This window comes from Coffea arabica, chromosome 1e (assembly GCF_036785885.1).
Source record: "Coffea arabica cultivar ET-39 chromosome 1e, Coffea Arabica ET-39 HiFi, whole genome shotgun sequence".
In the NCBI taxonomy this organism is placed as follows: Eukaryota; Viridiplantae; Streptophyta; class Magnoliopsida; order Gentianales; family Rubiaceae; genus Coffea; species Coffea arabica.
This window is the reverse complement of record NC_092311.1, coordinates 55,933,338-55,949,977: the sequence shown is the minus strand read 5'-3', so window position 1 is coordinate 55,949,977 and position 16,640 is coordinate 55,933,338. Positions and strand designations below refer to the sequence as shown.

Sequence of the window (16,640 nt, the reverse complement as noted above, 5' to 3'; positions counted from 1 at the left end):
AGCAAAAAACAAAAACAAAAAAAAACTTAAAGTAAAATCCTCGACACTACCCAGTACCCACTGTAATAGTAATAGTAATAATCCTCACTCGTCTCATCTTTTCTTTAGTAAAAACGAGTCAAACGCAAGAGCTAAGCATCTATGTGAGACCGACCCATTTTTCCCCAAAACCCCCCAAACACCCATCCCCGCCATTTATCCGTCGCCGTCGCCGTCCTCGTCCTCACCCTCCCCATCATCATGGCCTCTTCTACTCCCCCACCCCACTGCGCGTTGACTACCTCTAAGCCCTACCAATCCCACCACCCCCACCCCCACCCCCACAGTCCACACCCTCACCGCCACCACCACCACCACCACCACCCCAAGGTCTCCTTGAACCACCACCGCGCCTCCCAACCTCTTCCTCACCCTCCCGCCGTCGCCAGGCCCCCTCCCCCCGCCGCTCTCTCCACCACCAACCCCCCTTCTTTCCCTCATCTCTCCTCCAACTCCGAACTCTCTGCCGACTTCTCCGGCCGCCGATCCACCCGCTTCGTCTCCAAGATGCACTTCGGCCGCCCCAAGTCCGCCTCCTCCTCCAGCCGCCACAGCTCCGTCGCCGAGGAGGCCCTCCTGCAGGCCGTTCGTTTCAGCGGCGACGACGCCCGCTTCGACAGCATTCTCCTCGCTTTCGAGCCCAAGCTCTGCGGCACCGACGACTACACCTTCTTGCTCCGAGAACTCGGCAACCGAGGGGAGTGGTCCATGGCCATGAGGTGCTTCGACTTCGCCGTGGCCCGCGAGCGCAGGCGCAACGACCAGGGCAAGCTAGCCAGCTCCATGATCAGCATCCTGGGTCGGCTGGGCAAGGTGGATTTGGCCAAGAGAGTGTTCGACGACGCCGTCTCCCGGGGGTATGGAAACACCGTCTATGCTTATTCTGCCCTCATAAGTGCGTATGCCAAGAGCGGCCATTGCGACGAGGCCATTAGGGTCTTCGAGACCATGAAAGACTTGAGCTTGAAGCCTAATCTTGTGACTTACAATGCTCTCATCGATGCCTGCGGGAAAGGGGGTGCTGGTTTCAAGAGGGCCTCTGAGGTTTTCGATGAAATGCTGAGGAACGGGGTGCAGCCTGACAGGATTACCTACAATTCCCTTCTCGCTGTTTGCAGCGGGGCAGGACTGTGGGACACCGCGAGGTGCCTGTTTAAGGAGATGTTGTTCCGAGGTATTGACCAGGATATCTACACCTATAACACCCTTCTCGACGCCGCCTGTAACGGCGGCCACGTCGATGCAGCTTTTGACATCATGTCTGAGATGCCCGCCAAGAATATCTCCCCCAATCAGGTTACTTACAGTACCATCATCCGGGGTTGTGCCAAGGTGGGCAAATTGGACCGGGCGCTGAATTTGTTCCATGAGATGAAACATGCTGGCATGCGGTTGGACAGGGTGTCTTACAACACCTTGCTTGCTATCTATGCTAGCCTTGGCAGGTTTGAGGAGGCTCTCACCGTCGCTGAGGAGATGGAGAGTATGGGGATCAAGAAGGACGTCGTGACCTACAATGCGCTTCTAGATGGTTTCGGCAAACAAGGGATGTATGACAAGGTTAAGGAACTGTTTTCAAGGATGAAAGCTGATAATCTTTCTCCTAATTTATTGACCTATTCAACATTGATCAGCGTGTATTCCAAAGGAGGCCTTTATCGAGAGGCAATTCAGGTTTATAAAGAGTTTAAGCGCCAGGGGGTGAAGGCGGACGTTGTTTTCTACAGCAAGCTCATTGATGCCTTGTGTAAAAAGGGCCTTGTTGGATCATCTGCGTTGTTACTTGATGAGATGATGAATGAGGGCATCCAACCTAATGTTGTCACCTACAACTCTATAATTAACGCCTTTGGTTGGTCGATGCCGACCGAATATCCTCTGCAGAGCGACCAACAGACTGAATCCTCACTCTCAATTGCTGCTGCAAATGTTGCTGAAAGCAAGCCAGACGCTGAAAACAAAGACAGGATCATTAAGATTTTTGAGCAGTTAGCCACTGGTAAATCAGATTTTGACGAATCTGTTAACAGGGGGCGGCAGGACTTTCTGTGTGTATTGGGAGTTTTCCAAAAGATGCATGAGATGGAAATAAAACCAAATGTCGTCACGTTCTCAGCAATTCTGAACGCCTGCAGGTAACGGCTTCTTGCTTCTTGTTCATCCTGTAGTCATTCCTTAAATTTTTGGGGAGTCCTGTAGTTATTTCTTTTGTAGGGAAAGCTTTCAAAACTTTCCTTGGTTGCAGCCGCTGTAATTCATTTGAGGAGGCTTCAGTGTTGTTAGAGGAACTGCGTCTGTTTGATAATCATGTGTATGGAGTAGCGCATGGACTTCTCATGGGTCATGATGAGAAAGTTTGGATGCAAGCTCTTTCCCTTTTTGACGAAGTGATGCAGATGGACACTTCTACTGCATCTGCCTTCTATAATGCTTTGACTGACATGCTGTGGCATTTTGGTCAGGTAACTTCTTGTTACTGCTGCTGCTACTACTTTTTTTTGCTGGAATCCTATTGTTATCCAAAAGTCATATGTAACCTGGGTGCCAAGTTTTTTGGTAGGCCTACACACACACCCTCAAAAAAAAAAAAAAAAATCGTCATTTTGGAGTATTACTTCTCGGAAAAGTTGTTATCGTATAGTAGAGTATACTGGTAGCTTTTGCTATTGGTTGGTTAATAATTAATTGCCAAGTGAGAAAAATTTAAGTATCATAAGTCAACAGTACAATGGGTAATGTTTTATCAAACCTCTAATTTGGTATGGTAGGTTGCACTGACACGATCAACACTCGTTAATAGTAAGTAGTACTTCTCTCTGATTTATGGGGACACTTGTAATACTCGGGAACTTTCCAATCAACTGTTGACATGAAAATGTCCGTCCTGTGCTTGTATTTAATTTTCATACCAGCGAAGAGGTGCTCAGCTGGTGGTGCTGGAGGGCAAACGTCGACAAGTGTGGGAAAGTACGTGGTCTAATTCTTGCTTGGATTTGCATTTGATGTCTTCCGGTGCTGCACGGGCAATGGTTCATGCCTGGCTGCTCAATATACGCTCTGTCGTTTTTGAAGGCCATGAGCTACCAAAACTTATAAGGTAGTATTTTTATTTCCTTGGCAAAAAGCACGACTTAGTGCATCCAAGAGGGGAGTGAATAGGCAGGGGAGGGCAGCCCCATGCAAGTATATTATGTTAATCTTTGTCTTTGCTTATCTGAGTTAAGAAAGGGAAATTGATTCGTGTGATGATGCAGCATTTTGACGGGATGGGGCAAGCACAGCAAAGTCGTCGGTGATGGTGCGCTTAAACGCGCTGTTGAGGCACTGCTTAACGGCATGGGGGCGCCTTTCCGTGTTGCTAAGTGCAATATTGGAAGGTTTATATCAACAGGAGCCGTGGTGGCTTCATGGTTGAGAGAATCAGGCACCCTGAAAGTTCTTGTTCTTCAGGATGACAGAGTCCATCCAGAAGCCTCCAGGTTTGATAATGCTTCTGGCTTAGAACCACTTCCTTTGTAGCTCTGTTTAGTTTAGTTTCTTGTGTGTAACTAGGGTTTTGCCCAGCCAGCCATCCATCCATCCATCCATCTTGTGCAGTCGTGTAAATCAAAGTTGTAAGTAGCTTCCTACCGCCCCCGCCCCCGCCCCACCTGGTAGTTTTTAGGTTCGATGGGTCCTATCCTATTTTGTGGACTGTAGCCATGGAATGAATATGGCCATGGCATGGTGGGTTTCCAGTAGAATCTTGTTGGGATTTTGGTCAGGGAAAGATTCCCTCCTCCTTGTAAACCAACAAGCACGGACCGGCCTGTCCACCCTTCAGCCGGCGCCGGCATGTGATGATTCGGTGCGCTTGTGTACTAGTGTATTTTTTGAGGTCTATTATGAATGGAATTGAATGACCCAACAGTCTTTGCGAGGGATATGATGATGGTGGTGTTTTTGCTTTTTCGAGGGACATGTGATGCATCCACACATCTCTCTTTCTTTCGAAGCCCAAAGAGCTTACGATCAATTTTTACAAATCTAAACCCCGAGAAATCCAAAAGTCGGTATCACACATCTTTCTTGGCTGCTACATAATACTAATAAAATAATGGGTGGGATATATGAATGACATCTATTTGGGGGATTTTATTAATTAGTAGACGAGAACTATTAATAGCAATTAGTTATTAAGTAGTAGAACGAGAAAACCAGAAGATGAATGAGTATTGTAATGCGATGGTTCAGAACAACAAATGATACGAGTAGTATGTACTAGTGTTACCTGAAAAAGAGGTCTGGTCTGCACTCCATTATCTAAGGCTTAAGAACTCCCACGCTACTAAAAGAAAAGAGAAAAGAAAAAGGTTAGGAATCCTAATTTATTCCCTTTGAGAAAAGTAAGTAGATGCTAAAGCAAAGCTGATTAAACCAGCAGCACCATTCCATTCACTACCGTCGTATATTCCAAAATCCTCCGTTTGAGAAAAGTAGATCCTAAAGCAATGATGGTTAAATAAACTCCTGTATATTCCAGAATCCTAAAATTTTTTCCCTTTGAGAAAAGTAAGTAGATCCTAAAGCAATGATGATTATAGCGTCCGAAGAAGCCTGAAAGGGAACGTAACTTTGTCGTACTTCACGTTGTCCACAAAGCATTGAAGATTCCCCCCACCCCCCCCCCCCCCCCCCTTTTTAGGGGATAATTTCAGATGTCGCTGAGGCAAGGCTCCCTTGATTTGATATTTATAAAATAGAAAAGAAAATGTTGAAATAATTTATTTAGAATTTATAAGACAATTAAGGGTAAAATTGTCATTTTAAATGACAAGAGAGGTATGTATAAATTTTTGAACCTCAGAGAAGCTCAATGAAATTGTCAGAAACCTCACGTGAGGTTTTTGAAATTATCCCTTTTTTTTTATAATTTCCTTATTTGGATTTTTTTTTCTCATTTGCTGCATCATTTCTTTTTAGGAAACAAAAACACGTACACTATTCTATTCTACTTGATATGTCTATAAAATGTCTATAAAATGGAAAGATCATTCCATGCAAACTGATATAAAAGAAAATTTTACATTCCAATGTTTAGTATACAAATCAGAATGGATTGTCTATTCTATTTTTCAATGTTAAGTATAATCGATTTTTAGATGTCAAAATAGAATAATATATATGTATACATATATAATTGACTTATTACCTAGAAATCTATTATAGAACATTACATGTTTTTACTTTTGTCTTGTTTGTTTGTGCAATACCTATTTGTTTACCTTATACAAGGAACTTTGACACGTACCTATTTTTAGATTGTGGATGTCACAAGAATCCAGGATAATTGAGTTTGGCTTCGCCAGTTTCTTGATCCCACACTTGACCAGCTGCTCAAGAAAGTTGTTAGCCGATTGGATTGAAATGTGGAATAATCATCAATTAATTAACCAATGCATGCATGAAGCATCCAGAACGGTTTATCCCCCAAAAATAAGAAGGTCGAATGTAGATGTAACAATAATAATACCTGTAAGCAATACTATATGGTTCTTTTTTTTTTTTTTTTTCAAGATAATATACTAACTACTACTTGAGGTTGTAAACTCTCACTTGTAGAGAACAAACAAAATATCACTTGCATATATATATATATATATATTGCCAAATTCATCCTTCCGAAACAGGACACTTGACACAATACTATAGGTGGCATTGAATTGGCATAGAAAATATGTCACCGAGAATCCCAAGTGATTTCCATCAGAGTGGAAGATATTGTTGTTGTATTGATTGATGGAGCATATCTACATGTTTCCAAAATAATCAACTAAATTGAACTAAAGAAACTAATGGGGTGACGATGGTATATAGTTTAGTTTGTTCCCTATTCATTTTTCTTAAAGAAGGAATGTGAATGTTATATAACTTTATGACCACATTCATCTAGCCTGAACAGAAGGAAACAGGATAATCAATTTAAATTAGTACGTGGTTATATTCTTTAACTAACTATTATGACAGATTATAATACGTACATGTAGAGTTGATTCTTATAGCCAGTATACTAATCAACTTAATTCGCATACGATTATGATACGGAGACAGATTAGGCGAGATTACGCATTTAATAATAACCTCCCTACTAACTATATATTATTAGAGAGTACCAATTAGTTAATGACATTAAAATACTTGATAATTGTTTAATCCCCGTAAGGAAATAATACGCATAAAAAAAAAATACAATACGGGATACTACAATCGAGGAGTAAGTAGTCAGCATGATATGATACGATGCATCCTTGGATTGATCGGGTGTGCTTGTGCGATCGTTTTCAGGGAATATCTGAGAATTCCAAGTCAATTAATTTCCCGGGGTTGGGAGAACCACATGTCCTGTGGTGAGCGGCAGTTGTATTGTACGGAGTACTGGGCAATATCCGAATCTTAAATGGATAATTTCAGAAATCTCCCTTGAGATTATTAGCAATTGCATTCAGCTCCCTTCAATTTTTAAAAATCTGACTTAGCTCTCTTATTTGGAATGTTTATATAGCGTGTAAGCCCAAATTAAAAAAATATATATATGAATAGAAAATTAATCGTTGAAGAGAGAATCTAATTTGGTGCAAAAAAAAAAAAAAATGCCCTTACTAATTGTTGCAACCATTTGTTTTGACAAACTTTTAAATGAATTAAAACTTGGCAAATAAAAAGCAAAAGTCTGGAGGTAAATTTCAAAAATATGTAGCAGATGCATTAGCAAAGTTTAGATGATCAGATTAACCAGCAGCTAAATTTGCAAAGTAACTCAACTAAATATAAAAGGCCAAAATAAAAAACTTTAAAAAAATTAAGTCATTTGAGTTTGGAGGAGAAATTTGCACCAATTTGTTGAAGACAATTCGCCACACATTTTTTAGGAATTGTTAATTTTGTGTCAGGGGAGATATGTGAGATTTTCAGAAGTTGATGGGAGACATGCGAAATTGTCAAAAACCTCTTGAAATTATCCAAATGTTAAAAAGAAGAATTCAAACCAATAAAAGAAAAGAATAATCCATAAAGTGGCACCCGCACCCGCACCCGCACCCGCAGAAAACAGATGAAACCACCCAAAAAGGAGAAAGAACGCGGGCCAGTTTCATCATCTCCAACCGCCCAACCTCTTAACTGGACACCCGGCCAGCCGTCATTCCTTCCCGCACAAAACAAGCACCATCATCATGCACAAAACAAAAACACATCATCATGCATAGCATAGCTTTGTCTGCCTCTATATAAACCTGCTGTGCGCTTCTCCTCCCTTTCATTCTTCGTCCGTAAGTTGAATCTCTCTATGAACTCAACCAGCCACTACTTAATCTCTTCGTTTCGATCGTTTGCCATTTGTACTCGCTCCTTTTTAAGCATAGGAAACTTTTTACATATTTTCTCCGTCGATTGTCGATCAAAGAACAGCTCCTCGTTTCTCTGCCAGTCCCCGCGTCAGAATACTACTCCTGCTCCGGCCTTCTCAATCCGAAATAAGATATAGCGCCTAGTAAAATCCTTTGTCCCTGTCCAATCTCACCAACAAAACGCGGTCGTTATATCTCAATCTGTGTCCCTGTCTTTGTTTTCTGATTTCTCAGCACACGTGATGGCACCCCCAAACGATCCCGTCAATCCAATCTTCAATGTCCTGAAATGCAACAAGGACGACTGGTTTGATCTCTCGGATGGCAAGCTTTTGGTTAACAGTGTGCCGCTACTTTTTGAAGTCCCAGGCAACGTCACTCTGAAGAGTTTTTCGTCAATATCCAAATCCCCCTCGTCCTCTTCCGCCGGTGCACCCCGTCCCCTGTATCAGCGAGTGCTGAAATCTTCCCACAAGGGTGGCTTCCTGGGTTTTAGTAAGGACCAAGCATCATCCTCGGACAGGTTGATGAACTCCCTAGGCAAGTTCAGTGGCAGGGATTTCCTCAGCATTTTCAGGTTCAAGACTTGGTGGTCCACTCAATGGGTCGGAAGCTCCGGCTCCGACTTGCAGATGGAAACCCAGTGGGTGCTCTTGGATGTGCCCGAGATAAGATCATACGTGATCATTATTCCGATAATTGAAGGGAAATTCAGGTCCGCGCTTCACCCAGGAGCTGACGGCCAGGTGATGATATGTGCAGAAAGCGGTTCCACTCAGGTCAAGGCGTGGTCTTTTGACGCCATCGCTTACGTTCACGCGTCTGAGAATCCCTACGAGTTGATGAGAGAGGCTTACGCTGCGGTTCGAGTCCATCTCAATACCTTCAAGCTCTTGGAAGAGAAGTCAGTCCCACCCATCGTCAATAAATTTGGATGGTGCACTTGGGATGCCTTCTACTTAACCGTAGACCCCGCGGGCGTCTGGCACGGGGTGAAGGAATTTGCCGACGGAGGACTCCCCCCAAGGTTTGTAATCATTGACGACGGCTGGCAAAGTATCAATCTGGATGGCCAGAGCCCCCAGGAGGATGCGAAAAATCTCGTCCTGGGAGGGACTCAAATGACGGCCAGGCTGCACAGGCTGGACGAAGGTGAGAAATTCAGGAAGTACAGAGGGGGGTCGATGTTGGGTGCTAATCGTCCTCGTTTTGACCCGAAGAGGCCAAAGAAGTTGATTTCGAAGGCCATCGAGATAGAGCAAGCTGAGAAGGCTCGCGACAAGGCTGGGGCCGCTTCTGAGTTATGGGAATTGGAGTCTCGTATAGAGAGATTGAAGAATGAGTTGGAGGAGATGTTCGGGGGAGAGGAGGAGGTGGAGCCGGAGGAGGACAAGAAGTCACGTGGAAGCTGCTGCCGCTGCTCGTGCCGGGAATCGGAGTCGGAGAATTTGGGAATGAAGGCGTTCACGGGGGACTTGAGATCATGCTTTAAAGGGTTGGACGACATCTACGTGTGGCATGCCCTGTGTGGAGCATGGGGAGGGGTGAGGCCCGGAACCACCCACTTGGAGTCCAAGGTCATTCCATGCAAGACTTCTCCAGGGCTCGATGGAACCATGACCGATCTGGCAGTGGTCAAAATTGTGGAAGGTGGAATTGGGCTGGTCCATCCTGATCAAGTCCATGACTTCTACCACTCCATGTACTCTCACTTGTCCCAAGCTGGAATAACGGGGGTCAAAGTGGACGTCATTCACGTAAGTGGTAGCAGAAATTTATTACAATTTTGCTTTCTTTCTTCTTCGACGATGCATGATCCTCGTACTCACGGTGCATGATGGTGATCAGACGCTGGAATACGTGTGCGAGGAATACGGAGGACGGGTAGAACTTGCAAAGGCTTACTATGACGGATTGTCGAAGTCACTGGCGAACAACTTCAATGGCACCGGTCTCATCTCCAGCATGCAGCAGTGCAACGACTTCTTCTTGCTGGGAACACGTCAGATATCCTTCGGAAGAGTCGGTAAGGGCCGGATTCCATTCTCGACCCGATTTTCTTTCAGTGCATTATTTATTCACTAGCTGGTGACTGACTGGTAGAGGTGAATGGAATAATGGAGTATGTTTAATTTTTTTTTAATATTAAAATTAAAAAAAAAAAAGAAGCAAAATTCTACCAAAGCTCTCTCTCTCTCAATGAATTTCATTGGAATCCATGTAGACGTATTATTATTATCATCGCTTTGGCTTCGTGGTACGTGGTGGAAGACTGGAAGCAGTTACAGTAGTACTAGTATCTGCTTACGCCCTGATTTCTTTTGATTATATAAGTAAATGTTAAGTTACTGAAAAGAAAAAAAAAAGGTTGCGCACTGATTTGATTGATTGATTGATTGATTGATCGATCGGCTGGCTGATGAGGCAGGGGACGATTTCTGGTTCCAAGATCCAAATGGTGATCCCAACGGGGCGTACTGGTTACAGGGCGTTCATATGATCCACTGCGCCTACAACAGCATGTGGATGGGTCAGATGATACAACCCGACTGGGACATGTTCCAGTCGGATCATCTGTGCGCAAAATTCCACGCAGGCTCCAGGGCCATCTGCGGGGGACCCGTTTACGTGAGCGACTCCGTAGGGGGTCATGATTTTGACCTCCTGAAGAAGCTGGTCTACCCCGACGGTACCATTCCTAAGTGCCAGCATTTCGCTCTTCCAACCAGAGACTGCCTCTTCAAGAATCCACTCTTTGATGGAAAGACCATTCTCAAGATCTGGAACTTCAACAGGGTACTCTTCTTGACTCCTCATCAATTTGAGCAATTTAGGAGGAGTAAAAAAAGCTTAAACTGGAATTTTTATAATTTTGATTGGTTGGTGATGCTTTGACAGTTTGGAGGCGTGATTGGCGCATTCAACTGCCAAGGAGCTGGTTGGGACCCCAAAGAACAGAGGATCAGGGGTCACTCCGAGTGCTACAAGCCCATGTCCGGTTGGGTTCACGTCGCCGAAATTGAATGGGGAGAAACCAAGGAAGCCTCCGAAATGGGCGAGGCACAGGAATACGCGGTCTACCTAAGCCAGGCCGGGAAATTATTCTTGACCAACCCCGCTTCTCCTGCAGCTGAAATCACGATCGAACCTTCCTCCTTCGAGATTTACAGCTTTGTTCCCACCAAGGAGCTTGGTCTTGGTGGGGGCACCAAATTCGCCCCCATCGGCCTCACCGACATGTTTAACAGCGGAGGGACCGTTCGGGCCCTGGAGCATAAGGACTCGGGCGTCGTGGATGTTGAAGTTAAGGGCGGAGGGAATTTCTTAGCCTATTCTAGCGTGCCGCCGGAGAAGTGTTACTTGAGCGGCGCTGAAACTGGATTCCAGTGGTCGGGTGAGGAGGGGAAACTTATGGTCAACGTGGAATGGAATGAGGAGGCTAATGGGATTTCTCACCTCACTTTTGTTTATTGAGTCACAAAGTCTTAAATTATATTTTATTATTTTCCTAGTACATATAATATATTAGTACTACTAGCATGTATGTAAATTCCCCCCCCCCCCCACCCCCAAAAACCCCAAGCCAGTACTCTTTGTTTAACTTTGCCTTCTCTTTTTTATTTTATTTGGTGTCCTGTCCTGCTTGCAAGCTGCAAATTTGAGCATCGTAACGCAAATTTGAGCATGTTCATATGAATAATGAGTAAAGTTTGAGGTTTTTTTTTTCTTTGTAAAAAATTTTTAAAAAAAAATTCCGAAGCTCTTAAATTTATTATGGAGTAAATTTTGTGGTGTTTGTCGGCGCTGCGCTGCTTATCTGAATGATGGATTATGTGTATGAATGTTGGTCCCGCGGAAAAAAGAATTAAAAGAGCCGTCCGACAAGACAAAGAGCTCTTTAACTTAAAAAGACCACCTGGACCGGAGATGCTACTGCATCTACAACATTCCATCAATCATCGAATCTAAAAAAAAAAAATGGATGAGGCGCTTTCAATTCGTGGCCTTCCTCTTTTGTACGTAACCTGTAGGAAAAGGATTGGGGTCGGTGGAGTCCTATCCCTATCCCCAGGGACGGAGCCAGAAATTTATTTTTGGGGGCTGAAGTGTATTAAAAATTTTTTTGTGACGAAATAAATATATTTAATAAGTAAAATTTAGAATCAATAATTATAAAAATAATAAAAATATATAATTATACATACCCAAAAATTTGTTATTGATTAACACTTGAAATATTGGTAGTTGTTGCACTCGAATAACGAAGAGGAGGCAATTGCATTCTGCGAGTCTTCATCCGTTGAAAACGCTGCAATATTTGCTCATTTTCAATTGTTGCAAAAATATTTTTCTCGATGTATACAACCAGACAGTCATTCATCCACTCGTCTCCCATTTTGTTGCGCAAATCAGTCTTGACAATATTCATTGCAGAAAATACTCTTTCAACAGAAGCAGTCGCAACTGGTAGAACTAATGCCAACTGGATCAGACGATAAACCAATGGAAAAACTGTATTTTTACCAGTTTTAACCATTTGTTGAGCAAGACTTCCCAAATCTCCAACTTCTGAAAATTGAGGATCGCGTTGCACATTATAAATATAATTTCGAAGTTGAGACTCAAGATATAAATATCGTTACTTGAGAAGTCTTCAGGATATAAATCAGCAAGACGGAGTAGTTTCTGCACATTGAATTGAGAGAAAGAACTTTTTGGATCAAGACATGCTATGCAACTAAGCAATTCCGTGCTAACTTCCGAGAAACGATTATTCATCACTTGTATAATTAAATCAACAACCTGACATCACAACAATAATAAAATTAATAACTAAGAAAATCTGCTAACAAGTAACAAATGTAATGAAATAATAATTTCAAAAATAATACCTCACAAAAAATTTCCACGCGATAATGATGAAAATTAGTGATGGTTTGACCTCTGCGACTGCGCCTGGCATTGCCACGGATTGCTATACTGTCTTCCATATCAATCACGGGAATCATATTCAACTCACAAAAATTGTTGACTTCATCTAAAATTATTTGCCATCCCTCTTCCCTAAAGTCTTGCAATTGAGATTTCATAGTATCAATCAAACTCATGGCTTGGACAATATTTTGATCCCTTTGTTGCAAAACAAGTGACAAGTCATTTGTGATTCCCAATAAATACTTCATCAGGTGCAATGCAAAAACAAACTCATAATCATTCATTCTATCAATCAAACCCCTGGCCATACCTCTATTGTCAGAAGTGGTGGCATCATCTTGTATATTTCCCAATATTCCAATCACCGAAGCCCACATAGAGGATAGACGAAGTAATGTTAGATAGTGTGATCCCCAACGAGTATCCCCTGGTCTTACTAAACTAGTTTCTTGATTTTTGCCTTTTCCACTAATAATATCTCCACTGTCTAAAAGTGTAACAATCTTATCATGTTCTATTTGTCTTAATTGATCTCTCCTTTTACATGATGCTCCAGTTAAATTGACAATCATAGAGACATAGACAAAGAATTCACTGATAATGATATTTCCCTTAGCAACAGCAACAATAACTAACTGGAGTTGGTGAGCAAAACAGTGAATATACATCGCATAGGAATTTTCTTGTAATATAAGGGCCTTCAAACCATTGAACTCACCTCGCATATTTGAAGCTCCATCATATCCTTGACCTCTCAATTTGGATAATGATAATCCGTGTTGCGCGAATAAAGAATCAATTGCATCTTTCAAACAAAGAGATGTGGTGTCAGACACATGTACAATTGCAAGGAAACGTTCAATCACACGCCCTTCTTTGTTCACATATCTCAAAACAACTCCCATTTGCTCTTTCACTGAACTGTCTCGAGACTCATCAACTATTAGGGAAAAATAATTGTCTCCAATATCATTGATTATAACACTTGTGATCTCTGAGGCACAAGCATGTGCCAGATCTTTTTGAATTATTGGAGAAGTTAGTTGATTATTTGCAGGAGCATTTTTGATTTACAACCTCAAAAATCTCAGTATTTCGCTGGCTATACCACTCAAACAATTCAAGAAAATTGCCTCTATTTGAAGAACTAGTTGACTCATCATTTCCACGAAAAGTCAATCATTGCTTCAAAAAAAAGCGGGTCACATCCAGAGCAGCAGTTAAATGGGTGCGATATGCAATATCTATTTCGCACCCACAAGATCGTAGCACATTTGACACACTATGCCTTTGATCTTGAAAACTTTCAAACTGTATTCTAGCATCATTATGGCAACTATTCACAGCTCCAATATGTTCATTAAATCTTTCCATTGCCTTTTTCCAATTATTGAATCCCGTTTTTGTAAAGGCATCCTCTGCATATCGACCTCCCTTATTTTGTGTTTTGAAAAAAAAGCACCAAAAGTAAAACGCCGCATCTTTCGATATGCTATACTCTAACCATACAAACTTTTGATACCAACTATCTTGGAAACTTCTATGTTGTTTACCAAATGATGTTTTTGGATACATATGGCCAATCGGTTGGCAAGGTCCCCTGGTCAAATACTCTCTTCGGACATGGTCTCGAAGAGAAATATCAAATTTCTCAACTGATTTTCGTAATCCCGGATCACTAACAATATCATTTAAATTCAATTCCACACAAGATTGATTTTGAACTGGTTCACTAATATTAGGCTCATTTGAAGATTCACCACTACGGACTCATTTAGGTTTAAAGAATCTCTCCATTTTCTGTCACAATTAAATAATTGTGGTTAAATTCAATAAAATTATGCAATTCAATAATCAATTAATTTAAAATTCATATAAATAATTCTTTAATTTAATAATAAATTCATATTACTTATATTTCTCAATTTATAAAATTCATTATATAAAATTATCAAAAAGTTAAAATAAGGTACAACTAAATACCCATATAATCTCTAATTCAATCTCATAAAATTTTGAATTTATATTTACATTCAAAATTTCTAATTCACATAATTAATTCTTAAAATTTCAAATATAAAACTAACAAAATTTTAAAAACTAAATACAACCTAAAATCTATACAATTTCTAAACTAATTTCTAATTTAAATTTAATATCATTAAATTTTTTAATGTAATCTTTCAAATTCTTAAATTACATTAACATAAACTAAATAAAAATTAATCTTAATCAAATTAATATCAAGATACTCAAAATTCAAAAATAATTTAAGCATATAATTAACAAAAATATAAAGATGAATATTGTAATTTAAACCAAAAAACTAACCTAAAAGATTTATGTGAATGGAATGGTGGAGAGTTGGAGTCTTGGAGCCTTGAATTGAAGGCTTGAAGCAGGATGGTAGAATCTCAACTGAAGCTTCTTGGAGTTCTTGGAGCCTGGCGTCTTCTTCTTGGAGTTGGAGTCTTGTTTGCCCTTTGGCACTGGCGGCGTGCTTTTGCATCAGTGATGTATTTTTTTTCCCCCTCATTATACAAAACGACGTCGTTCCACTAAAAGTGAAACGACGTCGTTTTGTATTTAGAGGGCAAAAAAAAAAATTCAAAATGAAATGGGTCATCTTCTTCCTCAGCAGTCAGCACGGCAGCGGCTTTCCAGCTCTTCTTCACTTCCTCTGCAGCATTCATGGAGCCATGGAGGATGGTAGATCTGGATCACCGTGGGGGGGCTGGGCTGGGCTGGGCTGGCCGCCGGAATCCCCTTCTATATAGGGGGTTTTCCGGCGGCTTGGGGGGGGCTTAAGCCCCCACCAGCCCCCCCTTAAATCCGTGGCTGCCTATCCCATTCCTGTGTGTTTGGATTGTAAGTTATTTGAGATATTTTTACTATAGCACTTTTTGTGATGTGATGTATGTGAGATAAAAAGGTAATTGGAAAGATAAAAAGGTGTATTAGAAATTGTAATGGTGATGTAAGCAAATATATTTGGACAAATAACTTACAATCCAAACACACTCAGTATTTTTTACTCTTTTAATCTCATGATGCTTAGCAAATTATAACACAGGTATTCACTCCAGCGCATTGTGCAGCTTCTCCCCTAGTGTTCATATGAATAATGAGTAAAGTTTGAGGTTTTTTTTTTCTTTGTAAAAATTTGTAAAAAAAAAAAATTCCGAAGCACTTAAATTTATTATGGAGTAAATTTTGTTTGTTTGTTGGCGCTGCGCTGCTTATCTGAATGATGGATTATGGGTATGAATGTCGGTCCCGCGGAAAAAAGAATTAAAAGAGCCGTCCGGCAAGACAAAGGGCTCTTTAACTTAAAAAGACCACCTGGACCTGCTACTGCATCTTCAACATTCCATGAATCTGAAAAAAATGGATGAGGCACACTTTCAATTCCTCTTTTGTACGTAACTTGTAGGAAAAGGATTAACGCATTTTACTTTTGATTAAGATTCTCATTCTTTGAGAATTCATTCTGTGGTAATAGTGCCATATAAATGCAATAAATCCCCTTCAACTTACGTATTCTATCATACTCAAAATAGAAATTTTTCAGAGGAAGACGGCAACTCCGCCAAATTGTCTAGCTTTTGCATATGTTTTTGTTCGGCCGAGGGGCATACAAATTGTTTCAAGTCGATGATATTCATGAGATCATGTGAGTCGTACATAATCGGACACAAAATAGGTCATCCGGCTCGATCGATGATTGCAGTTGATTGAGAATATTGAGGAAGAGAGGTGGCACAATTTTAACTTTCAGGGAGGCAAAGTGAAAAAAGACGAAAGTTGCAGCCCTTATACTGGATTTCAGTTACACATACGTATTGAGGATTTTATTTTTTTTTATTTATTTATTGTGGGATAGATAAGGATCACAAAATCGCTTCGACGAGTCGAGAATCGGTTGTCCTCCTTGTTTGGTCTGGTCACCATCGACCGACCATTTGACGTAGATGATAAATAAAAGAGCTCTTCAACTCCCATATTTGATTAGTAACTGTAATTAACTGACAGCCCTCTTTGAGCAACGTGTCGTCAATTATTTATTTTATTTATTTAAAGAGTCAAGACGTGTCCAACCAACCAACCAACCAACTCAACTGTGCTAGGAACGAACAATGAATCATCAAAAAAGAATAAAGAGTAGTCCATCACCGTCAGACTCCAAACTGCAAGTATTCGTGGGCTCTCACCACCTCCACGATGCGATAATGAAACATTCGGCCGACAGAAACTGAGGCTTTTCGTTATTATTTTTATCAA

The 16,640-nt window shown here is 41.2% G+C and overlaps 2 protein-coding genes across 2 annotated transcripts; both read left to right on the top strand.

The window, feature by feature from the left end:
* Positions 1 to 102: 102 nt before the first annotated feature.
* LOC113735818 (pentatricopeptide repeat-containing protein GUN1, chloroplastic-like) lies at positions 103 to 3,962 on the top strand. Its single transcript, XM_027262803.2, has 4 exons — positions 103 to 2,174; positions 2,285 to 2,501; positions 2,952 to 3,136; positions 3,294 to 3,962. Exons 1-4 carry the CDS (start codon positions 241 to 243, stop codon positions 3,556 to 3,558), a joined length of 2,601 nt encoding a protein of 866 aa, XP_027118604.1. The 5' UTR covers positions 103 to 240; the 3' UTR covers positions 3,559 to 3,962.
* Positions 3,963 to 7,253: 3,291 nt separating this feature from the next.
* Positions 7,254 to 11,147, top strand: LOC113735810 (stachyose synthase-like). Its single transcript, XM_027262795.2, has 4 exons — positions 7,254 to 9,181; positions 9,273 to 9,450; positions 9,853 to 10,220; positions 10,323 to 11,147. Exons 1-4 carry the CDS (start codon positions 7,667 to 7,669, stop codon positions 10,896 to 10,898), a joined length of 2,637 nt encoding a protein of 878 aa, XP_027118596.2. The 5' UTR covers positions 7,254 to 7,666; the 3' UTR covers positions 10,899 to 11,147.
* Positions 11,148 to 16,640: the final 5,493 nt, after the last annotated feature.

Coding starts and splice junctions, on each gene's coding strand:
- LOC113735818 (XM_027262803.2), top strand. CDS start 241: ATGGCCTCTTCTACTCCCCCACCCCACTGCGCGTTGACTACCTCTAAG. Junction 2,175..2,284: donor GCAATTCTGAACGCCTGCAG/GTAACGGCTTCT, acceptor CCTTGGTTGCAG/CCGCTGTAATTCATTTGAGG. Junction 2,502..2,951: donor TGCTGTGGCATTTTGGTCAG/GTAACTTCTTGT, acceptor TTTTCATACCAG/CGAAGAGGTGCTCAGCTGGT.
- LOC113735810 (XM_027262795.2), top strand. CDS start 7,667: ATGGCACCCCCAAACGATCCCGTCAATCCAATCTTCAATGTCCTGAAA. Junction 9,182..9,272: donor TCAAAGTGGACGTCATTCAC/GTAAGTGGTAGC, acceptor GATGGTGATCAG/ACGCTGGAATACGTGTGCGA. Junction 9,451..9,852: donor GATATCCTTCGGAAGAGTCG/GTAAGGGCCGGA, acceptor CTGATGAGGCAG/GGGACGATTTCTGGTTCCAA.